Source organism: Parambassis ranga, chromosome 4 (assembly GCF_900634625.1).
Source record: "Parambassis ranga chromosome 4, fParRan2.1, whole genome shotgun sequence".
Lineage (NCBI taxonomy): Eukaryota > Metazoa > Chordata > Actinopteri > Ambassidae > Parambassis > Parambassis ranga.
The window spans coordinates 17,377,345-17,403,661 of NC_041025.1; the positions used below are offsets into that span (position 1 = coordinate 17,377,345).

The window sequence follows — 26,317 nt, forward strand, 5'->3', positions numbered from 1 at the left end:
GGGCTTAATTTTGGGGCCGTATCCCGTGACCGAGACAAGCGTCTGGGCAGGTGCTTAAAGGCACAGGTGGATGAATCTGATCGATTTATAAATGAAACAGCTGTCAGACTCAGATAATGAATAATATATGTTTTGCTCAGTCTTTCTGTGCGGCCCGGTACCAAATGACCCACGGACCGGTACCGGTCCCCGGCCCGGTGGTTGGGGACCACTGAGCCAGAACATCACAGGTAAGTATGGAAACATTTAGTGCTATTGTTTTTAAGTTTTTTAAGTTTTACCCAGACCCACCCACACAGGTCTGTAACCACATATAAACCATGTTTCCCCACCAAACAGTTAGAACTGATGAAGCTGCTTGGATGAGCAGCGAAACGTCTTCTAGAAAACTCTACAAGTCCAGACGCCTTGCTTCAGTCTTCTCTACGTATGATGACCTGGATGACTGAGAATCTTCATCAACTTATTATTATACTTACCGAATCAAGAGAGAGAATGGCGCTCCAGCTTTTCACAGCTTCCGCCAAACAACCCGCCAGGTTGATTGGAGGACAGACCTGTCAATCACACAAGTCACGTCCACTCATTAATTCACGTTTGAGGCTAAACTGTTTTTTTTTTATTTAAAATTTTCCAGGACACTGCTAAGAAAACGATAACATAACATGCATTGATTAAAACAATAGGAACAGAATATTTTTTAATCAATGCATACCACTGGTTTTTATTATGTATTTTCTTAAGGAACGGACTTTAGAACCATCTCACCCCACCTGACCCATGATCCAGATCTTTAAATCCTCTGAAAAAGATGGTTCCAACGAAACGAGGTGATAAATTAAGCACAAGCTTTTTAAAACACGGAGTTTTATTTTGAAAGCCAATACTCAGACCGGAACCTCCTCTTTATCTATTCACACGTCTCTGCTTCCTCGGCTGTACTGTGGAGAAAGAAGTAAGATTTACAAGATTCTAATGGCTATTTATGTTGTATGTGTAGGCTGGAGATGTTCGTTTTCGTGTAATTAGCCTATGTAGGCTACTTTATTTAGTGATTAAACGCTGTTGGAGTTATGGCATATATAGTAGGTGTGGCTCATTATTCTGCCTCAGTGAGAAACGAAACTTAAGTGCGCTGCCACATAAAGCTGCACCTGGCAAAATGTAAGTAACTAAACTCTGTGTTTCAAAGGGAGAGAAACACATCTGAAGGAAGGTGTGAGGCAGGTATTCAAAGTTTACCCTATGTCCTACATTGTGTGTGTTTTTTTCTTTCAGACTCCAAAGTGAGTAAACATCAACCTTTCACTCAGTAGAGGCTCAGTGAAACAGACCAGCTGTCCACCATGAACCAGATGCTAACCAGAAACAAGCAGAGAACCATCTGCTCCGAGCTGGGAAGATTTAAACTGAAGCTGCTGTACAAGGCCAGCATCCATGGTTTCACTGCAGCAGCCTTCCACCAACGATGTGACAACCATGCTCCCACTGTGTCTGTGGGCTACAACACCTCAGGTTTTGTCTTTGGAGGCTACACCAAGCAGCCTTTCTGTCAGTCTGGTCAGTATGTGTATGATGACCGGGTCTTTCTCTTCACGTTCAATGGAGAGAAGCTCCTCAAGTATCCCGTTACTACTGCGGCATATGCAGTGAGGATGATAAACAACTCTGGTCCTTATTTTGGAGAAGACCTAGTTCTTGTTCATGGAAGCAGACCAGTAGCATACAGCAATCCAGGAAATTATTACAACTTCACTGCTGCAGAAATGCATGGCAATGACCTCAACCTGACCGAGTGTGAAGTCTACCAGGTGGAGGGTAAGTCCTTCACACTCTGATGTTCCATTTCTTTCATACTATTTGAATAAATAAAGTCGTTGTACTGTACTTTGTTATTGTTCTCCATAGATTTTCCATAGTCAGATACCAAACAGGGTTCCAGACTAACCTGTTTTTACTCGGGGCACAGTTGCCCATAACTGAAAATTTTAGGGGTGCAACTAAAAAATGTAGGGGTGCACAAGTTAAAGCAACTGGCAATGCAAATATTCACATTTCAACTTATGTGCAGTGTTGCTAATAAAATTTCTTTTTTCAAGTAGTTTTTGAGCCCAGAATGAGTCTGACCCAGTCCAGCTCGGGCACAGAGGATCTCCAGGTGTCTCTTTAAGAATCATGCCTGGCTTTTCCACAAAGCCATGTTTTTATCTTTTTTTCATTTTTATGATTTTTTTTAAGGTCACATGTGTGCCTTTCTGTTCTTCTTGCCTCTGAATCAGAATCAGAATTACTTTATTGATCCCAGGGGGAAATTGCTTTCATTCCAGGTGCTCCATGTATACTCAAAAAACAGGTTAGAAATATAAAATAAGGTAAAGTAGTAAGAGTAAAATAAAAATAAAACCTAATAAAATGATAAACATTAATAAACATTCAAGTAAAATCCAGGCAAGTGAAGACTGATAGTCATATATAATACAACTAATACTGTGTGCAGTAAAATCTTGTCTACAATAAATCCAATATGGATATAATTACAAGACAGTGTGTTAGATTGTCTGATCTCAGAGGGAGGAGTTGTACAGTTTGATGGCCACAGGAAGGAATGACCTCCTGTGGCGCTCACTGGTGCATTTAGGAGGGATCAGTCTGGCACTGAACGTACTCCTGCACTTCAGCAGCACGTGGTGGAGAGGATGGAAGCTGTTCTCCAGGATCCCCTGCAGCTTAGACAGCATCCTTCTGTCTGACACTGCTGTCAGGGAATCCAGCTCCAGCCCTCCAGCTCCAGCCCTCCAGATCAGTTTATTGAGTCTGTTTGTGTCCGCTGCTTTCAGTCTGCTGCCCCAGCACACAACAGCAAACAAAATGGCACTGGCAACCACAGACTCATAAAAAATCCTCAGCATAGTCCGACAGATGTTAAAGGACCGGAGCCTCCTCAGAAAATAGAGGCGGCTCTGGCCCTTCTTGTAGAGGGCTTTAGTGTTTTTAGTCCAGTCCAGTTTATTGTCCAACACCACTCCCAGGTATTTGTAATCCTCAACAATGTCCACACTCTGCCCACCGATGGAAATTGGAGCCACGTGTGTCTTGGTCCTCCTCAGGTCCACAACCAGCTCCCTTGTCTTTGCCACATTGAGCAGCAGATGGTTCTGCTCACATCATGTGACAAAGCTGTCCACCACAGTCCTGTACTCAGACTCTCCACCTTTGCTGGTACATCCCACTATGGCAGAGTCATCAGAAAACTTCTGAAGATGACATGACTCTGTCTGGTAGCTGAAGTCAGAGGTGTAGAGCGTGAAGAGGAAGGGAGAGAGGACTGTCCCTTGTGGGGCCCCGGTGCTGCTGACCACTGTGTCAGACAAACACCGCTGCATCTGCACATACTGTGGTCTACCAGTTAGATAATCCACAATCCATGACACAAGGGGGGCTCTACCTGCATCGCTGTCAGTTTCTCACCTAGGAGAGCCGGCTTGATAGAGTTGAAGGCACTGGAGAAGTCAAAAAACATGACCCTCACAATGCTTGCTGGCTTGTCCAGGTGGGTGTAGACACGGTTCAGCAGGTAGATGATGGCATCCTCAACTCCCAGCTGGGGCTGGTAGGCGAACTGGAGAGGGTCTGAATGATTTTTTTTATTTTGTTTACTTTGTTTAGAGGTGTTAAGACTGATAGGTGTCTGCTCCCATTGCATGACAATGAGCCAGGTGGAATCTGCTGCCTAGCAATGCACAAAGCCCCTAAAATACCAAACTAAAACAAATAGGACTAAATATAATAGAATGATTTGTTCTAGTGTGTAATATTTGAACAATTTTTGGTTCCCACAGAAACCACTGAACTTGAGAGGCCATGGAGGACTCTAATCTGGGAATCAGAGTAAGATGGATGGATGCTTTTATTTTGTACAATTTATCAAATGCAATATGCAACAAAGTTGATTTTCATGCCATCAAGATAAAGTAAAAACAAAACAAAACCACTATCAACCTTGACAAGATAAAAAATGTTTTTTTCTTGGTACAGGAAGAGAAAGGAGCTGATGGAGAGCATTAAAGTTTACAAACCTACAAACAGCTCTGTGTCCCAGGCTCGGGTTCTGCTCATTGGAGCAGTTGGAGCTGGAAAGTCCAGCTTCTTCAACTCTGTGAATTCAGTGTTCCGAGGCCATGTCACCAGCCAGGCCATAGCTGGCAGCTTTTCTACCAGTCTGACCACACAGGTGAGTCTCTGCCTCCTAATGGTGTCCCACATGTGCTGGCTGATGTCAGATGGTCCTGATCCACTGCTCTTACTTTGGACTCCACAGTTTCGCACCTATTCTTTGAAAGCTGGACGCGAGGGCAAGCCTCTGCCGATCATCCTGTGTGACACCATGGGACTGGAGGAGGGCAAAGGGGCGGGGCTTGACTTAGAAGACATCAGCAGCATCCTCAAGGGTCATCTGCCAGACTGTTATCAGGTAAGTACAGACCTCTGTTTAGGATCTTAACCACACAAAACGCTGGCTAAAGTTAATTAAAACTGATCCTTTGTCTCTTCTGTGACTCAGTTCAACCCAGCTGCTCCTCTACATTCAGAGACCCACGGCTACCTTAAGTCACCAGAGCTTAAGGACAAGATCCACTGCGTGACATATGTTATCGATGCCTGCAAGATCTCCATCATGTCCACAAAGATGGAGGAGAAGCTGGAAACCATCCGAAGAAAGGTCAACTTAATGGGTTAGTAGAATTTCCAGCAATGTACAATGGGTACAGAAAGTAATCTGACCCCCTTAAAATGTAAATGTACACACAGCATCTCATATTGACAGAAAAACACAGAATTTTTGACATTTTTGCAGATTTATTAAAAAAGAAAAACTGAAATATGACATGGTCCTAAGTATTCAGAGCCTTTGCTCAGTATTTAGTAGAAGCACCTACTGACTAATCCAGCCATGAGTGTTTTAGGGAAAGATGCAACAAGTTTTCCACTCCTGGATTTAGGGATCCTCTGCCATTCCTCCTTGCAGATTCTCTCCAGTTCTGTTGGGTTGGATGGTAAACGATGGTTTACAGCCATTTTTAGGTCTCTCCAGAGATGCTCAATCGGGCTTAAGTCAGGACTCTGGCTGGGCCATTCAAGAACAGTCGGGGAGTTGTTGTGAAGCCACTCCATTATTTTAGCTGTGTGTGAAACATTCGACCCAGTCTGTGGTCTTGAGCACTCTGGAGAAGGTTTTAGTCCAGGATATCGCTGTATTTGGCTGCATTCATCTTTCCCTCGATTGCAACCAGTCGTCCTGTCCCTGCAGCTGAAAACACCCTCACAGCATGATGCTGCCACCACCATGCTTCACTGTACGGCCTGTATCGGACAGGTGATGAGCAGTGCCTGGTTTTCTCCACACATTCCACTTAGAATTAAGGCCAGAAAGTTCTATTTTGGTCTCCTCAGACCAGAGAATCTTTTTTGTCACCATCTTGGAGTCCTTCAGTCCATGCAGGCTTTTATGTGTCTTGCACTGAGAATAGACCTCCATCGGCCCACTCTGCCATAAACCCCTGGCTGGTGGAGGGCTGCAGTGATGGACGGCCAGCTCTAGGAAGGGTTCTGGTCGTTCCATTTAAGGATTAAATGTAAGTGCAGCAGAACTTTTTTGTAACTTTGGCCAGATCTGTGCCTTGCCACTGTTTTTTTCTCTGAGCTCTTCAGGCAGTTACTTTGGCCTCATCATTCTCATTTGCTCTAACATGCATTGTGAGCTGTATAGTCTGAATCAATTTCAGCTGCTATTGTGCAAATTGAACAGACAACAGGTGCAAATGAGAGGCAGTTATCAAGACAAGCCCTATAAAAGAGAGGTTCTGCAGGTGCTGACCACAGACCATTTCTCTGCTCTCATCCTTTCTGCCTGATGTTTGACCACTTCTGCGTTTTGTCAGTGCTCTCACCCCTAGAGGTATCATGAGGCGGTGTCTACAACCCACACAAGTTGCTCAGGTAGTGCAGCTCATCGAGGATGGCACATCAATGAGAGCTGTGGCAAGAAGGTTTAGTGTGTCTGTCAGCACAGTGTCCAGAGCATGGAGGAGATACCAGGAGACAGGCCAGTATAGGATCACTGCCAGAGTCCTGCAACATGACCTCCAGCAGGCCACTAACATGAATATTTCTGCTCAAACTGTCAGAAACAGGTACCGGTTTAACAACAACGGATGAGATCCTCAGACACATTGTGAGACCATATGCTGGTGCAGTGGGCCCTGGGTTCCTTCTGGTGCATGACAATGCTAGGCCTCATGTGGCTGAAGTGTGTCAGCAGTTCCTGCATGATGAAGGCATTGATGCTATGGACTGGCCTGCCTGTTCCCCAGACCTGAATCCAATCCAGCACATCTGGGACATTATGTCTCGTTCCATCCACCACAGACCAGTCCAGTCCAGGAGTTGACTGATGCTTTAACCCAGGTCAGGGAGGAGATCCCTCAGGAGAACATCCACCGCCTCATCAGGAACGTTCCCAGGAGTTGTAGGGAGGTCATACAGGCACGTGGAGGCCACACACACTAGTGAGCCTCATTCTGACTTCTGACCACATTAATTTTGAGTATGGTTCCAAATCCAGACCTCCATGGGTTAATTATTTTGTCCTCAACATATTCCACTATGTAATGAAGAAGATTTTCAACTGGAATATTTCATTCAATGAGATCTAGGAGGTGTTATTTTAGTGTTCCCTTTATTTTTTTGAGCAGTGTATGAGTGTCACAGCAAAGGCTCTAAATACCTAGGATAATGTCATATTTCAGGTTTTCTTTTTTAATAGATCTGCAAAAATTTAAATGTTTTTCTGTTAATATGGGGTGCTGTGTGCACATAAATGAGGAAAAAACCTAAATGATTTTAGCAAATGGCTGCATAACCAATAGTGAAAAATGTAAGGGGGTCTGAATACTTTCCGTACCCACTGTACATCACTAAAGATGTGCACACTCCATTGACATTGTAAAAATCTGATCTGGTGTTTTCAGGGATTCCTCAGCTGGTCCTGCTCACTAAAGTAGATGAAGCCTGCCCTTTGGTGAAAGAGGATGTGAGAAATGTTTATAAGAGTGGCTACGTAAAGGAAATGGTGAGGATTTAAGGAATATAATGCAGGAAAAAAATCAAGACTGAACTTGTCTAAATCCTGATGTGCTTTGTGGTCCAGATGCAGGAGGTCAGCGCTCGGCTCGGTGTGCCAGTGTCCTGCATTGTTCCTGTGAAGAACTACAATGAAGAGTTAGAGTTGGACATGAACTGCGACATCCTGCTGCTCTCTGCTGTCATTCAGATGCTCCGCCATGTTGACAGTTACTTCGATGAGCTCAGTGACCGTTGGAGCACCCATAAAACCAAAGAATAGGGATCAAAGTCCTCAAAATGTTCCGATGTTCTTCTCTACACATGCAGTCTTTCATCATGGCTGTTACCATATTTATTCTGCCCCTTATGGATATGAAACACTCCTATGAATGTTGTTTCTATCTTTAAAAAGTCTGAAGAGAATATCCTCAGATTTTTTCTTTCATCACATATTTGACTATTTATTACAAACAGGCCTGAAGAGCTTTCTTAGTTTTTCCAGTTTACAGCGTCAGCCCTACAGTGCTACAGAATTTGATGCTTTTCTCAGATGTGTTAGCAGATGACCTGTTAACAAGGAGCATGTATGTACATTTAGCTTGCCTTGATGTGCATCAGAATCAATAAACACTCCTGCTGGGTGGACAAGGAATGTACTGTCTTAATTGAATTCACTGATAAATCAGTCAGTGCTTGAATGAACAGAAAAAACTGTATTTTATTAATGCAGCTCGGACAGTTACTTTACAGCAAACAGTGTTGGAAGTGGAAGCTGCTGCAGGGGAGCAGTCTCCCTCCACTCTGTGTTGTTACAACAAACTGTAAACTACACAACACACATCACGCCTGTAATCTGACTCACCGTCTGCTTTTGAAATTAACTGTGAATTAGGAGCAGATTATAAATTGGCAGCTGTCCTCTCATTGACAATAAAAAATAACTACTAAACAAACACATCTTGAAATAGTGTTTAAAATGTCACAATATGTTGTGTTAGTGCACATAAAACATGGGGGGGGGGGCTGTAACTGACCAACATGACCAAGATGCACAATATATTGAAGAAGGAATGTCCTGAAAATGAATTCAGTGCTATTTAGCTTCTGTTCTCTCCCTTTAAAAAGTGATCCATTGTCTCCAGTGAAATGTGTGAAACGTGTATTCAGCAGACGTTTCTGTAAGATGGAGCGACATGGTTGTTGGTGAGATTGTTGTTGGGAGTACAGAGGAAGCGCACTGGGGAGGCTCTTATGGCACACTTCAAACAGTCAGATGGCTTTTCTCTCGTCAGCTAACTGCTTCAGTCATCAACAGAAAAGGCAGCCACGTGAAGAAGAAACATTTCAACTTCAACCACACGAGTTACAGTGCAGAACACACACACACAAAATACACATGGGTGTGGTCGAGTCCAAAGGCTGACGTGTCAACCAGAAAAGGAGAGTAAAGCAGGTTGGTTAGCACCTGCGCTGCAACATGCTACTGCAAAATCCATCAGATTGAACAAGCAGCAATCTATTAAGTACAAAATGTGAGACACACATGGGAAGGTTTGGGTCTCTCATTGTGTAAAAAAGCAGGTTTAACACATGAAAGTGCAAAAGGCACAGACATGCAAATGGCCTTTAAACTGTTTGGCAATGGTGGAGCAACACTTCAGCTTAATCTGGCTATAAGATGATAAATATTTGTTTGTGTATTGAGAGCCTGCAGTGTAACTGTATGTTATGTTGTTTAAATGTGCTGCATTGAACATCTACAGCAAACTTTCTGGACAAGATATGAAGCAGTGAAGACTTCTGAGGATGCTGACTGATTGTTATTCCCCAATCTATGCAGGATAGTTCCAATTGTAGATAATGCATAGGTTTTCACCTTTAGTAGAATACGTTTCTATAAACATTAGGCATCGTGCACTGTGAGTCAATTTATGGCATTCATCATCTTGAGTGGAACTGAAGTGGCTCTGAGCCAGTGGTCATGGGCACATGCTTTAGTAGCTGGTACTGCTGATGCATAGGCCTAGGTGCCTATTTTTTACAGGTAATAAATGAATATGTACAACTAGCAGATCTGTTGGTTGTACAGAAGTTTGAAGAAAAAAACTTTTGTGCATATTTTTGTAAGTGGGAACTGAATGAAGTGGAATCACTAAAAGGACGGAAAATCCAGAAAGAGCTCGAACACAGCTAACAGCTAACTACACTAAACTATAAATATAAAAATATAAAACAAATTGCTAAAGGGCCATAACTGGAACTTGGTTTAAAAACATTACAGTCAGAGAAAACCATGACTGACTAAAAAAAACAAGGCTGGACTAAGAACCTCTGCAGGTCGACACTTCAGTGTTTGGACTCGAGCACATCGATCACACACTGTGCTTACATCAACATCTAGAGAGATGACATTCAAACAGGTTCAAACAGTAGAAAAAAAATTAAGAACTTCTCTTTGTGTGTTTTTTTCTTCTCTTAAAGAACTGTACAAGATTATTTAAAAAAATGAATAATTAGTTATACATATTTATATGACAACATTGTTCACGTTATATTACTATAAAGAAAAACAACCTTGTTGTTCTCATCTAAAACTGGGTGCAGTATTCCTTTTTCAGTGCGCTGGGGTATCTTTGCACTAAAGGTAATGAAGAGAATTAACGGTAAATGTAGAACTCTACTTTCCTATTTATGAAATTGCAGGTTTAACTCTCAACTAACAGAACAGAAACTTTAAATAACACATCTCTGCAGTGGCAACGTCTGGCCACAGGGCGGTGCTAAATGACCTATTAGGACTAAACTGTCCGGGGGCTTCACCCTCACCTGTCTCAGCACCTGTGAGACAGAGGAGTCTTCAGTCAGAGACAGGCGCCTGGTCCCGTCTCCCCTCGTCCCCTCAGCTATCTGCAGCTGCTGCAGTCCGCTCCGCTTTGCCACCTGCTGGAAAAGGAATACTGCATTTCTCTGCTGCTTGTTTCTTCACCTCGTGTTGCTCAGCTCTAGTGTGCATCCTGCATGGGATATAAAGAGGGAGTATCATCTACGCAGGCCCATCCTTTGGAGAGGACGGGGTCTGGGACGTGGAGCTGGAGGAGGAGGACGCAGAGCTCTTAAGAGAACCCAGAGTCTTGCTGAACCAGGAGTTCTTGGCGGCTTGGATCTCATTCATCAGGACTCCCCGCTGATGTTCGAGCTCCTGCACAACAGAAAAAGCAGGGAAACCACAACAGGTCAAACCTGCACAGGAAACCGTTTATCTTTTTACAATGCTGTGTCACACACCTCTGGAAATTTAAGAACCTAGAAGTGAAAAATGAGCTCATTCTGGATGAGTGGATGAACAACAGGCTCATTGTGACAGTGTGACCACTTCCTTGTTTTTGCACACCTTGAGCATCACAAACTGAATGCCATTTGATTCCATTATGCTGGAGAGAAGGTGAACTGTCCCTTTACCAAGTGACAGTAAACAAGGTCAAAGAGAGCAGAGGAACGACATGCAGCCCTGAGCTGCTTATGTTTTGAACCAAGAACTTCCTGCTTGAAGCAGTATCACCAGCAGCATTACCCCATGCAACAGCTGTTAGCATGCTAATAAGCTAAGATTGCTCAGCTCAGGTTGACACATGTTGACAAATGTCACTGTGAGCTTTTCTTTCCTGCTATAGTTTAAGCACAGATTATGAGTGTTTTCACTCCCATGCAAGGTGAGACTGACCTGGATGCGACACTTGGCCTCCACCAGCTGTAGTTTGGTCTGTGCCAGCTCCAGCTCCATCTGTCTCAGCTGCTCCTTCAGCCCGTCCTTCTCCTCGTCCAGGGGTTCGCTGGATGTCCTGTCAGAGCCAGGGGATGATGCCTGGAGCGAGCCCAGGGTGCTGAACAGGTCCCTGCAGTGCTCACAGCCCATTACCTTGTGCTGCATGAGACACAAGCGGACAGTGGTGAAAAGATACATATAGGTGCTTGTACATTGATCTCTGTGCAGCAAACCTGCACTACAGGAAAATTTGCAGTTTGACACTAACGCTGACAGCATATCTCCTGTGAATCCTGTTGCAACACATCATATTAAGAAAGAAAGTAGTTTATCCAGGGCTGAGGTGGTGCTCTGCCACACCCATAATGGGGACTTTTGTGGGATTATTTGTGTAATCACGTTCTCCTTATGGGTGTGATGATGTTTGCACCTGAACATGGCAGAGCTGCAAAGTCTTGTCCTCCCTGATGCAACATATTGTGGTTTTTGAGCCTCCTAACTTGCTGTGCATTAGGAATGTAATCTCACCCTGACGATGTCCAGCTCTTCCTTTGTTGCCGCCTGCTGTTTTTCCAGCCTGGTGCTCAGCTGGGAGCAGATCTAACACACACACACAGAGGAAAACACGTTCAATCTACGTCTACCTGCTTTCTAGTTCAATGTCCTTTATTGCTAATAACTCATGTAGAAATCACACCACTGAAAAGTAAACATAAAGATGAGCTGATACTTTCTGCAGCAGACCTGTTTGTACTCAGCGATGATGGCTGTGGTTTTCTTGATCTCCTGCTCTGCTTTTTCCAGCTCCCTCCTGAACACTTCCTTCAGCTGCAAGACACACAACAACAATGTGACTTACATTATAATTCTACTGACACCTGCTCCGATTTCTTTCTGTCAGTGATGGACATTGATTACCGCCCGTCTCTTCTGCCTCCTGTTGTTCTTAACTGTATTTTGTAGTAGTTGCATAGTCACAGCAGCACACTGTTAAGTTATATAGTGACAGGTTGTACAGTAGTATGTGTAATCATCATTCTCCATCAGTGTTTCATTGTACAAGTAGAATAAAAATATAATTCTTATCTTATTTTTCAGGAGGATTATGTGACGCCTTAATTTTTTTTAATCTGAGTGACCTCAAAAAGCTCAAAGATCTGAGGGTACGCAGAGAGCAGATGATACCTGAGCTGTCTCCTCCTCCTGTCGCCTCTTCTCCTCCTCTGTCTCCACCAGACGTTGCTTGGTGGTCAGCAGCTCTTTGTTCAAAACATCGGCCTTGTCTTCTGCCTGAATGAACACACACACACAATCCTTCCTTTAACTTTGGCTGGTTTTCATGGAAAGTTCATAAACACATACGCGCATAGAGGATTTCAAATTCTCATTGTGCTGTTTGTCTAAAACAACGTTTGCTGAGATCCACTGCACACATAAATCATATAATTATCAACTTCAGTCAGACTGTTTGTGGGTTTTTAACTTCTTGTATTACCTGGTCCAGGTCGTTCCGTAGGGCGATCTTGCTGGTGACCAGCTCATGTGCCAAGTCATCATTCTCTTGTTCCAGTCGCATACTGGCCTCCTGCAGACGGCGGTTCTCCCTCTACAACACAACACAAGGCAGATTACAAACCAAACAAAGGCCTCGACTCCTGTTCACACACACACACACACACACACACACACACTCCATCTTAAAGTCCCCATCATAGATCATTAGTGTAGTCTCATGACTACCAGTCTGCCAGTAAACAGTTTCACATGATGGCCATGCCTCAATAGGACAAAACAGTTGTCATGGCTGTGAGCAGTCATCTGACCCTGATATTCTGTCAGTGCTAGCACAATGACGCTCTCTGCCTTTCTTCCCACACCACACCCATATATATATACACGCACATGTATGCACGTGTGGAACAAATGAAACGTTTAATCTGAACAATTCATATCATTAGATATAAATAAAATCCAGCTTTGCCTTATCTGTCTGTGGAGAGCAGCCACCCCTGTGTTAGCTTACAGACTCATGGAACATTTTAGAGTTTCCATGAAAGAAAACTGAGCTACGTTAGTCAATACAATCACCTCCTACTAATCTGAAAAAATACAAGAACTCACATGGGTGTTTAATATCCAGGAGCGAACATTTAAGAAGAGAGGCAGAGGCAGCATACAATCCACGGTCACAACAACGTCTTGGTATGAAGTGTCCAGCTGCACAGACTGAACACATGATCCTGACAGGAGTTTCCCCTCTCTGTCTGACGCTTCCCCGCCTCACTCCCTCTCTGTCACTCACTCCTGTTTCTGTTCTTTTATTAATGCTTTTATTTTGCATTAAGATGGAAAATCAAAACATGCATGACAACGTACAGATAAACTGCTCTCACACATGTGAAATATGAAACATTTGTGTACACTCTGCCTGTTAACTGCTGTTGTTTGTGTCTTACAAAGTGTTTGAGAGCTGGCTGGAGTCCAACACCTTATCTACAAATAAAGTCTTCCTTCCTTTTTTAATCCAAAGCAACAGCTTATAGTCAGCATGTCATTTCCGCCATTAGAGAAAAACAACAACAGTACGTGTGAAAAGGCTGATCAAACACTACTTCATTCATTTTAGTAAATATTTTTGTAATTTAAGATTAAGATGAAGAAAACCTTTATTTGTCCCACAATGAGAGACACACAACTGATCCCATAATGGCCCTGAGGAGCATCATGGAGTCAGTGTGGACATCAAGAGGCATTCATAAATCCTAATCCTAATCCTAATCTTTCATAATATTATTCTCCATTTACTGAGCTTGCATTCTGTTATTTTATCAATATATATTTTCAGCATTAACCGTTCTTAAAATGTTAGCGCCTATAATTTGGCTTTACTATTATGTTTTTATTTACTTAGCACTGAGTGTAATGCACTTCATACCCCTGGTTGTAAAGGCAAGTTAAAATATTGGCTATTTTTGTGGTATTTAATGAAACACTTTCTTCCCAGAAATAAAACCAGGCAGACTTCATAAACAAGAGCTGAGATACCACAGGTTTCCAGTTGTTTATACCTGAAGACTCTTACGCCTACATGGGGATTTATCTTAAATGTAGGTGGAGAGTGTTACACGTGACAGCGTCAGAATCACACTGCAGCATGCTGGGAACTGTACTGTTTCTGCTTCTGTAGCTGAAGGTGGAGCATTTTGTTTTGCTCTTAGAAACAAAAGTTCTGAGAATTGTCAAAAGTAAAAAAAAAAGTCTTATTAGCTTGAAACCTTTTGGATAAAAAGATAAAAATGCAGGCAGAGAGGTGTGAGAAAATGAGACAGATTTAAACTTAGAGGAAGAGAAAGTAAACTTTGAAATTTGGAGCAGATGAAACGTGCTGCCTGTCTGCCAGGATCTTTAAATATCTGCCTCACCTTTCTTGTTTTCATCTCATCAAGATAAAGCCCCTGCAGCTACACCTCTCTGACAACAACACAGCAGCTTCACCTAAAAATACATTTTACCTCAGTTCGGCTCATCCATGATAAAAGCAGGCAGAACTGTGCTCACCGGAGATTTCTAATCTTAGAAACAGTCCATTTTAACATTAAATGATTTCACATTTTGTTTTCTGCTGCAACAAGCGAGCTGCTCTTTCATCACAAACTGAAGAACTGCACAGAGAAGTTATTCAATTATTCAATTTTAGACCTACAGGAAATGAAATTACTCTCACATGACACATGCTGTGAGTCTTTAACAAAAAGGGTGGTGTGTTTAAAGTCCCCTCATGAAAGCACGTAGGAAATATGACCATTTATCCTGTGTGTGTGTGTGTGTGTCATACCTGGTATCGGTCAATGGGGTCTTCTTGTTGCAGCTGGCTCTCTCTTAGCGTCTGATATTCCTTCTCGAACTTCTTCAGCTTTTTGGTTGGAACCTGAAAAAAAAACAGCAGAAGAGTTGATGTCATTATTTTAAAGTAAACTTCATGTCTGATAAGATCTCAGCCCATCCTAGTTGTTTGTAAGCAGTTCATTTTAATTGGGCCTCTGTAGTTTTCATGTCACATCGCCTAACTACAGCGTGCTCAGTATTCCTGTACGTTCTCAGTATGTGCTGCTCTCACCCTGAACATGATGATCCTACAGGAGAGCTGCACTGTATTCACACATCAACCTTTAAAAGACAATTTGACTGTAAATCATCAAGTCATTATCATTTCTTTAGTCTTTCAGTTCACACTGCTTAGCTCAGTATGTGACCAACATGACACTGTAAGTTCATTTCCTCCTGAATCCAGCTGATACACAGACAAATGTTTATTTTTCTGCTTTGCAACATGCATTTAAGGGTTCGTGTTAGAACATATGGCACATTAGTGTGATGACATACAGGGGCGTTAAGATCATAATCCCTGCCTATAATTTTTAGCCATGTATTTTTTCCATAAACTTTTTGAAGCCCCCTCGTAAAGACATGGTAAGCTAAACTTTGAAGTGGACAAAGAGATGAGTGTTTCTACCTTGTCACTCTAAAAACAATGTAGCCCTAATCAACATGCCAGCCCACAGGGCCTATGTACAATATCTTTAAATGCCCAAAAATATCAGATAATCAAAGAATCAGTAAGCTCCTTTTATGCATTGTGATTTTATGCATCTTGGCAGTTTCCATCACCCATTCATTCTGTAACCCACTCAGGCCATCAGAGCTGCACAGACCTCCAAGACTCCTGAAGTATCTTTAGCCTCTCTCAGGTCCAGGTGGGAGATATGTAATCCATCCAGCAAGTTCTGGGTCGCCCACTACACCTCCACACGGAGGGCTGTGCATGGTCAAACCTCTCAAGAGTTAGCCGGTGCCGCTAAAGTGAAAGAGCAACAACTCGACTACTCCAAACCCAGAGAGTAAGCCACCCTGCAGAGGAAAATTTTTATGCAACTTGCAGTCCTGTTCTCATCTCGCAGCCTTTGTGACCACAGTTGAGTGCAGGGACATAGACAACAGATAACACTCTAAATGAATACCATGGGTGGATGCAGCCTACAGTCATCCTCACAGTCCTCTTCCTCTCTCATAAAGTAGCCCTGAGATCGCCTCTTCTTGCTTACTTGTAGGAAACATACCTTTCTTTGTGTTCCAGGGGAGACCTGGAAATGTATTATGATACGTGCATAGTATTCATTGTGCGTGCTGATTCACTATACTTGGAACTTAAACAGAACTGAGCCACCTGTGCACAAAAACTGTGTCCCATGAAAGGTCTATTGTTGCTTTAAAAAGTGCAAAGTCATGTTAAGGTAACTCTGCTATGACTTTAGAAAGGTGAAAACTACCAAATTATGAACAGAGAGCTTTGAACCAAACAGCAGTGAAATACGAGGCCACTCTGATGAGTGAGTGATATTTCACTGCATCTGTGTGTGTGTGTGCTTCAGGTACGGTGGTAATGTTATCTCCCCTGTCTGGAAACCGCGTTGCCATAGTGCCCACCATCAGGGTTGGGGATTCCAGGTCAGTCTCTATCACATGACCCGTCCTCTGAGACTAGCATGTGTGTGTTTGTACAAGTGTGTGTGTGTGTGTGTCCTTCACTGGTTGTGTTTAGGTTCAATTGAGTGCCTGTTTTTTATAGTCTTGGGTGCAGGTGCAACTTTCTTTGAATGCAGTTAGTACTGAAGCATTTACAGCTTGGATGGCTGCATATTTGCAGAGGAACACACTGCATATTTATCTAACGTGCTACTTTTCAATCATTTTAATTTTCAGAATCTCAAACATTGCTGTGTGAAACGGACTGAAACATTCAGGGGCGGCCATTACCCATCCTCACAGCTGACCAGTGGGTTAACCTTTGACTTTTATGACCCGTAAAGCACGGAGCTGAATGAACATCATCGCTGTAATCTATCTGACACACGGCAGATAACAAAACTCAGCCTCATTCTGTTGTTATCTGTGTGGGAAGACAGAGCAGTTCTGCCTCTGCAGGCTGGTTAATAATTGCTTTTTTGTAACGAAACAATGCAGACAAATGTAATCCAGTGTTTCCCTGCAGGCAACAGCTCTACCAGAGGTTGGAAGTTTGATTTCAGTTACAAAGCTATAGTGCTGTGAGGTGTTTTGGACACCAAAGACTTAATATATGAATCCCATTTTACACATTATGGAGGTTATCCTCAGGGTCTGTAATGATGTGAATGATGAAGAGACTCTCTGGAATCCTGGAAGTCAAACAATGGAAACAATAGGAGTACAGTACAGTCAGCACGCTAGTGTGCAGCCTAAGATTCCAATGAAGCTTGTATGTGCACACAGATTAAAAAAATAAAAGCTCAGTTTAAACCAAACGCCAACTTCCAATGCAGAGACAAGGAGCATTTACTCAAATGGCTACTTGAGGCTGGCTCCAATAGTAAGTGAGTGACCTCCACGTTAAAACTTCCCAAACACATTTACAACCTGGTACAAAAAAATGATTTTAGTAACTGTTACGCACATTGAAGAAGATATATTCATGACATAATCATGACTTTTGCTTATGTCACACAGCTGCTCTGCTTAAATCTGCAGGTAATGACATCAAGTCATGTTACAAGACCTGTGCTTTGTCACTCCAGCATCCTCACAAACATGTGAGCTGTGCTTCACACCATGAAATCTGACCAAACCTGCCCTTTAAAGAGGATTTGGTTTGTTGTTAGCTTCACTGACATTCTGAGTTCTCTGCGATACAAAAACATGAATCAGCCACTTCATCCTGGGTTCATGAAGCAGTCTACAGTTTCTTAACATAAACTAGACATTACATGAATGTGTAAAAGAGAGAAAAGGAGAGAATGAGTAGTGTTTTCTGACGCCTCCAGATTTGTCGTTAGAAGTCCTCCACTGCTGGTGTCATATTTTCCAGGCTTCCTGTATGTGACGTGATGGTTTGACACAGATTTCTGTGGGTTAACAAAACTGACAGAATTTGTTTTTCTTCAATGTTAAATTCACATTTTAGTTATATTAGCTGCTACTTGTTGGTGGTCCTGCAATCATGAGAAATGGATTTTAACATCTTGGTTTACAGACCTGGAAAGGTTTAGCACAGTAACTGACACATGTTGAAAGGTGTCTGTGAAAATGTCTTTGGTTGTGATGGTATTTCATATTTTCCTGAAAAAAAAACGTTTTGGCATAATCTTCCTGCAGTGTCATGTTGATTGTTCTGGTAAACTAAATGAATGTAGATGATTAAACAGAGTTGTTTTATCAGTGTTACGGTAGACGAGCTGATTGGTTATACAACTTGCGGTTCTCCAACACCCTCAAAACACACAAACATTACAGCACGACTGCGTAATGAAATGCAACCCAAAACTGGGCTGGCTTACCTGCGAGAGGCGAGGCCTTTACTCAAACATACAGTCCTACTGTGGCTACAATCAGTCACACAGGATCATAACCTCTCCCGGTTTTCCTGATGAAAACTAAGGACTTTTGACTGTTTTTTGACTGCTATCTACAGCAACATTCCAGGTTATCAACAGTAAAAGAGCTCATACTTTGACATTCTTTGTCTGTCCCTGTAACACGGGAACTTTTTAAGGACACTTTGAAAATTCCACATCCATTCGACATAAACTATGCCTGCTCATCAAACATGCATAGGGCTCAGCGGCTGGCTTGAGAGCCCCTTCGGTGTCACACATGGTTACTACACAAGTGTGCCTTTTCTTGGCTCAATGATGCACCTCTTTACCTCTTTAAATGTTCATATTAACAGGCCAGTTTAGGGACAGAGACTGATTCAGCAAATGTGATTACAGCCTATACCTGGTGGTGCTGCAGGAATGGAACCAGGCCCACTTTTAGATTCCTGACCTGGATCCCTGCAGCAGAAAATGGAATTGGTCCCAAGCCTCACTATAGTGTTTAATGTGCATTATCAGTTCAGAGAGAGAGTGTGTCTGTATGAGAAGGATGCTGTGCTCTACATAAAGGAGAAGTTCAACAGTTTAAACACTGAAATAAGGACAACATCAACTGGACATTTGATGAAAAACTAGGCCAGAGAATCCAATTAGGCATGTGAGGGAAACGCACATCCTCAAAGACAGACACAAGCTCTCCATTGATTCCAAATGTGTATCTGTAATTGAGACAAACTGACAGCCGCAAGCTCTACATAAACTGATTTCACAATGTTCTGCAAACCCCAAATGCTAGACACACGTTTAAAGAGTGACACAACACACAAGCACAGGTGTGCGCACTGTAGGTACAGAGAAATCTACACTTTGCACCTCTGTTTTTCAAATACAGAAAAGCAACACAAGAAAAACAACCTACAACCAGTGACAACAAAGAAAGAAGAAGGTGAATTCCTCCTTCCACCTTTCCTCTCTACAAACTGCAGAATAAAGGACAGAAGACAGAAGACGACAAAAGGCTAAAACATGACGAGAGAACAGACCTACCACCGGTCTGGGTGCTCGCAGGGGTCTTGAATGTGCGACCAAGCGAGCCAAGGTGTCCTCCTCACCCGGTCGGTCAACTACATGAGCGTCATACGCCACCATAATGGACACCTCCTGCATCATCTTGACTCCTGCTGGCTTGCAGCAGCAAGGAGGCAGGGAGGAGGATAAAAAGGAGGGAAAGTGGTGGAGACGAAAAAAGGAGAGGAGTGCAGATGACAGGTTTTGTTTCTCTCTGAGAGTGGAGGAGGCGTCTGGCTGCCTTCAACAGTCCCCGGGGAGCTGAGCCCCGCCCACTGAGGGGAGGAGGAGGAGGAGGAGGAAGAGGAGAGATGAGGGAGGGTGGGGGTGACAGAGAAGCACAACACACCTGTTTGTTTCTCCCTCTCCCTCTCTGTAATGCAAGAAATGTATGACAAAGGAGGATGAGTTTGCTTTTTCTTCCTTTGCAACGATCCAGTCCTTCGCTCACTCCCGCTCACTCTCTCTCTCTCTCTCTCTCTCTCTTAATGTCTCTCACTCTTTTTAGTCTACGCTCTGTAGATTTTCTGTTTTCTGCTGTCGGCAGAAACATAAAGATAAAAGCTTGTTTATACATCTGCACGCTGTGTGTGAGTGTGTATGTCTGCGTGCTTGAGGTTCAGCCAGATAGGAAGGAAGTTGTCAGATCAACCACAGTGACTTGTCGTTCAGTTTCACATCGTTCCAACTGTGACACCCAGAGAAAGAAGTGTACAGAGAGTTCAGAGCGGTCCTAAACGAAGCCTGAACACTGTAGAGTCCTCCCAGAGGTCCCCCAGTTAGAATCTGCCTGACAACCACTTCTCTATGACAACAACAGATGCTTTCTGGTAGAAAAGAAGCATCAACAACCTCTTGTCATAGGTTAATCTATCTGCAAGTCATTTAATGGATTTTTTTGAATACTTGATTTTGTTTTGTCAATCATGCGAATCTGCCGCCTGTTATTTCAAAATGTCAGGTCCCCCACCGGTCCTGATCAGCAGAATTAAGCCCTTCAAGATAATAGAAATTGCTCATGTGGGTTAATTTCACTAATTTCACAATGGGACTACTACCTCTTCCTCAAAATGATAGAGTAGCTTGCCAGCAGGCCAATGTTTGCGGAAACAGTTTTGTGCCTAGTCTTTCTCCTCCAACTGTCAAGTCTTCCCAGAATGAATGTGAATATATGGCAGGCAAAAACTGGACACCTTACTAGACAGTTCCAAATAAACTTTAGTCTTTGCTAACCAAGAAAAAACTGGCCATCTTACAACAAAGCCAGATGACCATTTATTATCAACTGTAGTTCAAAAGTTAAATTAAATATGCATATTTATATTTAATATTGTCTTTATTAATTTGTACTTATGTATGTAGACTTTCTGATATGTATATCTTACATCATACAGCACCAAGCTTTCCTCTCTCCCGTGTAGATCTTCTTGAAATGCTCTTTGCAGCTTTTGACTCTTCATCCGTCACTGTGTGTCTTGCTCTGAGACTCTAGGTATTTCCTCCTCTATGAATTATTCTGTCAGTATCTCTACACACTCCACCTCTCATGTTTTGCTTTAGTTTGTTAAAATTTAGCGTTTCTGCTGGAGGGATTTGGCCGGATTAGTCAGTCAACCAATGAGCAGTAAATGAATATTTGACATGTCGCTCATATTTTCTTAAAGTCATCGCTCCAGCTGCGGTCCGGTGGATGTTTGAGAAGGCTGAGAAATTCAAATTCTTCCCATAATCCCCAGAAAGCCTAAGCCACCCCACTACCCGTTGTTCATCAAGCCAAGGTGCCAGTGCATTCTTTCACTGTTTTAAGCAGCTTACAGAGTTCAGTTGATCCGATTTAAATGCTGACAGAGAAAAATATGTAAAAAGGGGGAGTGTAAAGAAAGTAATGTTGTCCCTTTCTCTTTGATGGTGTTTAAACATGGCCTTCCATGTTAGCCCTGCACCTTACGCACTTCCTTAATCAGGAAGTCTCCATGTGGCTGCGTCAGGTTTTGATGAAGAACACCATGGGGGATCAGGTGGCAAGTCAGAGCATGCCGTGATATACTGAGGAACAGAATGAAAAAGATGCTGTCAAACTATGTGGATAACTCGATGTGGCGTGGCATGGCTGAGCAACACGACATAAACAGTTGTGACGTGTGTTCTGTTAGTGAGTGTGTTCGGGTTGTCGTGTCAGAAGGTTTTAAAAATGGAGGAAAACTGAGGAGGAGTGGACAAAAAGCAAAACATCCCCTCTCAGACTCTTTTTTTCCCTTAAATCGCCTTCTTACTGACTTACTCCATATACTTGTATCTGCGGGGAATATTCTATTTTAAAACCTAAAAGGGTTGACTGGTTTAAAAATAAGACAGTGGAGTGAAGATGTTTTGAGGAGAGAAGCTGAAACAAACACACAGCACCTTGAATGTGACATGTTTTTCTTTCTTTTAGTTTAAGTTAGTTTAAGCCTGAAGCTAGAATTTGAAATGTCTTCCCAAACTTCAGCTTCGCAGCTGCAGTATAAGTGTATATCTACAGTATAAGACCACATTAGGCTTTATGGATAGGAGACACTTTTGTAAGAAGGCCTCCATGTACCCAGCTTCTAATGGAGGACAACCAAAATCCCTGGCTGGAAGAAGGGTTTGTAGTTTACATCTAAATGTTTTTTTACTTCTGTACTATTTGGCATCTTCTATAACTTGAGAGAAAAGACAGAAATAATGGAAAAAGAAAATATAAAAATTGAAGAATAGCACAGGGGTGACATTTCAGCAAGTAATGATGAAGATAATGTTTAATGTGTTTCCGTGGCCACAGTATATCATCCTACCACTTTTAGCTCACCTCATCGCCCACACACAGCGTGTTATACTTCTAGATACTTCTGGTGAGTCTTCCGCATACGTGTGTGAATCACTGATCACTGAGAATGTGTTTGTCCATTTAGGAAAATGACAAATAAACTGAATAAGACACCAGTAAAGCATGATAAATTAAACCGCCTCTGTGCTGGGCAGCAGCAGTCACTGAATGACTTTACTCCATATCAGAATCCACCTATGTGAAACAACAACATCTGAGAGCCTATGCCTATGAAAGCATGTTTATAAGCCACTGTAGTATGTTGTGTTGCTGCAAGATTGTGCAAGAGAACCAAAATGCTACCAAACCACCAGTGATAAACAGTGAGTCACAGTGCAGGATATCCTGTATGTAGAAAAACATACAAATACGCAAAAAAATGAGTGCGCTTGTACACCATGTGAACAAGCCCTTGAAAACAATATGCCTTTCTAATCTTTCTCACATCTGGATAAAACATTCAGAAAATGTCACAAATGTAAAATATTAACTGTATGTAGACTCAGAGAGCAGAAAATGTGGCTGTTTTATTATTAGGATTATTATCTGTTGCATCTTTCTCTGTCAACTCTTTCCTTCCTTTATCATAACACACAGTGCTAACACACACACACACACACAGACACACACTATATCATATACACAGAGCTTTTAGTCTCTGGTGACCTCAGCAAATTCCCTAAATGCCAGCAGCCTCTTTAAGGTCGGTAGGAGGATGATAACGTGTCAAAGAAAATACAGCCTGGAAGAAAACCATGACTAACATCCATGGACGCCATTTTTGTATCTGCTGTTTTCATATGGAGGGGGAAAAATATGAGACTAAAATATGACTAAATGTTAGAGAAGGAAATCATTAACCTCATTTAATTCCCCTCTCTGCACAGCATATACACAGAATCATCAAAGCTTTCCTGTTCCTGGAATAGTTCCGTCCAGCTTAACAAACCTGCCTGCATTTCAGGGCTATTCAAAAGCATCATTCCAGAATGAGAAATCAATTAGTAAACAGCAAAACACCTGATCACATCAATAAGTGGTTCACCAGGCCACCCTAGAAAATACTCCAACACTACATCCAATGTCAGTTCAATCAGCAAACAGCAAATCAGCCAACACTCTTCATGGCATCCTCCTCCACCTCCGACCCCTCTGGTCAGATGTAGTTCTGTCTCTTACTTGTAATCTCCTGGACTGATGCATATATGTACAATTAAGGAGTTCTTCAAGTTACACTTAAGTGTACCACAAGAGCTCCTCTCTTACCTTGATGTTGCAGGCCTGCTCCATAAGCCTCCGAGCATTCTCTGCGGCTCTGTATCGTTTCGGGAGCTGGACTCTGAAGAACTTGAGAGCTCCCTCAAAGTCCGCCTGCAAGAGGTCCTCTTTGGATGTCTGGAGGGAGATATGGAGAGGTGGGAGGAGAGGGGAGGTGGTGGAGACAGAGAAACAGGGTGATTAAGAGTTCTTCAAAAGATTGTTCTGCTGACTATCATTAGATTTCAGACACAGTTTTTCAGTAAAAATATTATCATAAAGAGCAGAAAAACAGATGGATGCTCCTAACCCTCAATGAGAGCAGCCATTTACCACATATCTATCTGTAACTGAAGGCTGTAAACTTTAAAAGAAACTTCACAGTACTGCCTATACTATCTGCTTTCATTCACTTAGGGAGGAACTTCAACTATGGTCACTTTCAGCATCCAAAATGACCCACAAAGCCAGGATATTAGTTGTCTGAACTCTAAGCCACTGAGAAGGGGAAAGATTTCAAAGTGAGCAGAGTTCAGTCAAAAAGTAAACACAGCAACACCACCATCTTGTGGTTAAAGATGCACAGACATTAAATCTATGCTGACTAAGTGTTCAGAGCATTCTCTGACCAGGTTTCGTTCACAATTCTAATAGAGACAACAAATTACATTATTTAAAGGATTTCAATAGCGTTTTTAGGAGTAGGGGTTTCTCAGAGTAATATTCATGAAACAGCTACCCATGCCTTGCCTTGTAAATGAAAGCAGCTGACGAGAGTAGAATTTGCAGGCTTTTTCATTTCAGGTAATAACAGATTAAAAAAATACACTTTTTGGAGAAATGCTTGACTGTTTTATTCCCCCTGTCCTGTCTGTCAGCAGTGGCTCATTAACGAGTCAAACTTGCACTCCACGGCAGTCATGCTTAGATTCTTTCATTCAACATCTGTACCCATGTCCCCACCCGTCTCTCACCGCCAGCAGCCTGGGGACGAAGAGCCGATGTCCCATCCCAAGAAGACCCATTACCCTACAGAAAGAGTCCGCTGAGGCTTGACTGCTGTGGGCTGTGTCTTCCGCCTTTCCCTCTCCATCCTCCACCGCCCTGCGCACAGCTGGAAGGGGCAGATGTGGGGTCAGGTTTGGTAAAGGAGGAGGAGAGGACGGAGGGGACTGTGGAGGAGATGGTGGTGGGGTAGGACAGGGCGAGGGAGAGGGGTGGTCCCGCTCCGGGGCCAGGGTTGCAGATGACTCCAGCGTGTCGAGTGACGGTCCTGATAAGGATGGGTTTTTTTTCCAAAAAGCGATTTGAAGGAAGAAAGTGCTGGATGCAGTCAAAGTTCTGAGCTCAGATTTAGTGTGAGGACCTGCTGACTGACCCTCTAAGAAGAAGCTAATGCTGTCACAGACTCAGCAGAAGAGCCTCGGCACCCAAGGCATGCAATGTTAGAAGTAGCCATTCATTTGGGCACCACAGAAGTGGACAAGATGTTGGTGGAGGCCACTCAGCTGTACCACTGTCAGAGCCCAGTAACAGCCCATTGGTGCGCCAGAATCACAGTCAGAAAATGATGTACTGAGGCTGTTTTAAGCATAATGCTGAGTCCTCCAGCTACCTGCCAGACGCACTTTGAAATCCAGTCACACTTCCCACTCTCATCTTCCTTTGGCAAACTCCTCAAACCAATTCCAATCCAGTATGCCGTTGCCTAGCAACAAAGCTGCTCAACACGTGGGCCACTGCTCCTGCTCCAGCAGCAATGGATAAGTACTCCACCTTTTTATTTCTTCGTCGATGTCAGACTTCAAAGACGCTGTGAAAATCCCCCTCTGTGTGCACAGCAGAGTGGCCTTAATGCTCGGGGCTCAGCGCATGTGAGACGACACATCAAAGCAGTGAATGCATTTTTATATCCACTATCCAAATAAGAGGCTGCTGCTGCTATGAAGCTGACAAGGTTTTAGCTTCTCTGGAAATGTCACATAGCCAGAAATAACAGTATGGATCTTTTTATCTGCTCTCCAAAGCCTGGGCAGGAGGTTGTTGGGACATCGGAGACACAGACCCGATGTGCTCTGTCTCTGTAGCACTGAGAATATGGCACTGTTGTGCCTTGAGGAGATGAAGCACTGCGTGTTTGCATTGAGTTTATGGCTGAGTGGATGCTGAACTCATTGTGTCACAGGCAAACCAATGATGCATAAAACCCAAGATGAGAAGAGGTAGTAAAACAGAAAATGTGCAGCACGATAGCCTGTTTTCACTGAGATAACCCTTTGATATAAACAAACCACATTAGGCAGGGGAAGCACAGTCCAGGCAGCAGCTCCAGCATGGACTCCAGCATCTGTCCCTCTTGCTTCCGTTAGCAGGAGCAGCCAGGCATCCGGTGTGTATCAGCCAGTAGATCTCTTAAAAGAGAATCCAGTTCTTTCAGATGGAAAGTCACTTCTGCCACTGAACAGCACAGGCTGAATGAATGAGTGTCTGCATGAGTGTGTGTTGTTCAACTATCAGGAGCGTTGGTCCTGGCAAGAAGATGGGGCGAGGCAAAGCAAAGAACCTCTCTCTTTTCCACTCTCTGCTTCTTGCACTTTCTCTTTGTGATGCTAACAGCTAATAGCTAGCAGGGGCGGCTCCGTTGCAGAGGTCTGGGTGGAGGATAGAGGTAGCGTGTTGGAGAAATACATATCCAGCCAACAGAGAAGAGAAGAGGGAAGAGGTAGAGGAGCAGTAGGTAAAGATGGATGAGAATGAGCAACTGAGGAAGAGAGGAAGCTCCAAACAGGCATCCATGTAAGGTAAAGATGAAAAAAATTACATTAAAAAAAAAAACACCACAGAGCTTTT

General features: G+C 43.0%; 2 protein-coding genes across 8 annotated transcripts in view; one reads left to right on the forward strand and one right to left on the reverse strand.

Annotated features, from left to right (window-relative positions):
• Positions 1-606: 606 nt before the first annotated feature.
• LOC114435180 (interferon-induced protein 44-like) lies at positions 607-7,770 on the forward strand. Of its 2 annotated transcripts, none has more exons than XM_028404802.1 (8): positions 607-955; positions 1,279-1,818; positions 3,840-3,888; positions 4,036-4,231; positions 4,319-4,471; positions 4,562-4,733; positions 7,029-7,129; positions 7,208-7,770. In XM_028404802.1, the coding sequence occupies exons 2-8, from the start codon at positions 1,347-1,349 to the stop codon at positions 7,400-7,402; spliced, it is 1,338 nt and encodes a 445-aa protein (XP_028260603.1). In that variant the 5' UTR covers positions 607-955; positions 1,279-1,346; the 3' UTR covers positions 7,403-7,770. The 2 variants fall into 2 exon arrangements, with proteins under 2 accessions (XP_028260603.1, XP_028260604.1); XM_028404803.1 differs by lacking the exon at positions 607-955 and adding an exon at positions 975-1,164.
• A 45-nt stretch (positions 7,771-7,815) lies between these two features.
• Positions 7,816-26,317, reverse strand: part of rabgap1l (RAB GTPase activating protein 1-like) — an 85,067-nt gene continuing 66,565 nt past the window's right edge. For 4 of the 6 annotated variants that reach the window (XM_028404797.1, XM_028404795.1, XM_028404796.1 and 1 more), the window contains 8 exons: positions 23,477-23,605; positions 14,721-14,813; positions 12,381-12,491; positions 12,071-12,175; positions 11,630-11,713; positions 11,414-11,485; positions 10,844-11,044; positions 7,816-10,321 (listed from right to left, as the gene is read on the reverse strand). In XM_028404797.1, the coding sequence (XP_028260598.1) occupies positions 10,166-10,321; positions 10,844-11,044; positions 11,414-11,485; positions 11,630-11,713; positions 12,071-12,175; positions 12,381-12,491; positions 14,721-14,813; positions 23,477-23,605 (951 nt within the window). In that variant the 3' untranslated portion in view covers positions 7,816-10,165. Of the gene's footprint in view, positions 10,322-10,843; positions 11,045-11,413; positions 11,486-11,629; positions 11,714-12,070; positions 12,176-12,380; positions 12,492-13,006; positions 13,783-14,720; positions 14,814-19,341; positions 19,591-23,476; positions 23,606-26,317 lie in introns of those variants that run through there. The other 2 variants (XM_028404799.1, XM_028404801.1) reach the window with 2 other exon arrangements.

Bases quoted from the DNA above. Each gene is read 5' to 3' on its own strand.
- LOC114435180 (XM_028404802.1), top strand. From the start codon at position 1,347: ATGAACCAGATGCTAACCAGAAACAAGCAGAGAACCATCTGCTCCGAG. The intron at 3,889-4,035 runs GTAAGATGGATG...TTCTTGGTACAG, and splicing joins ACTCTAATCTGGGAATCAGA to GAAGAGAAAGGAGCTGATGG. The intron at 4,734-7,028 runs GTTAGTAGAATT...TGGTGTTTTCAG, and splicing joins AAGAAAGGTCAACTTAATGG to GGATTCCTCAGCTGGTCCTG.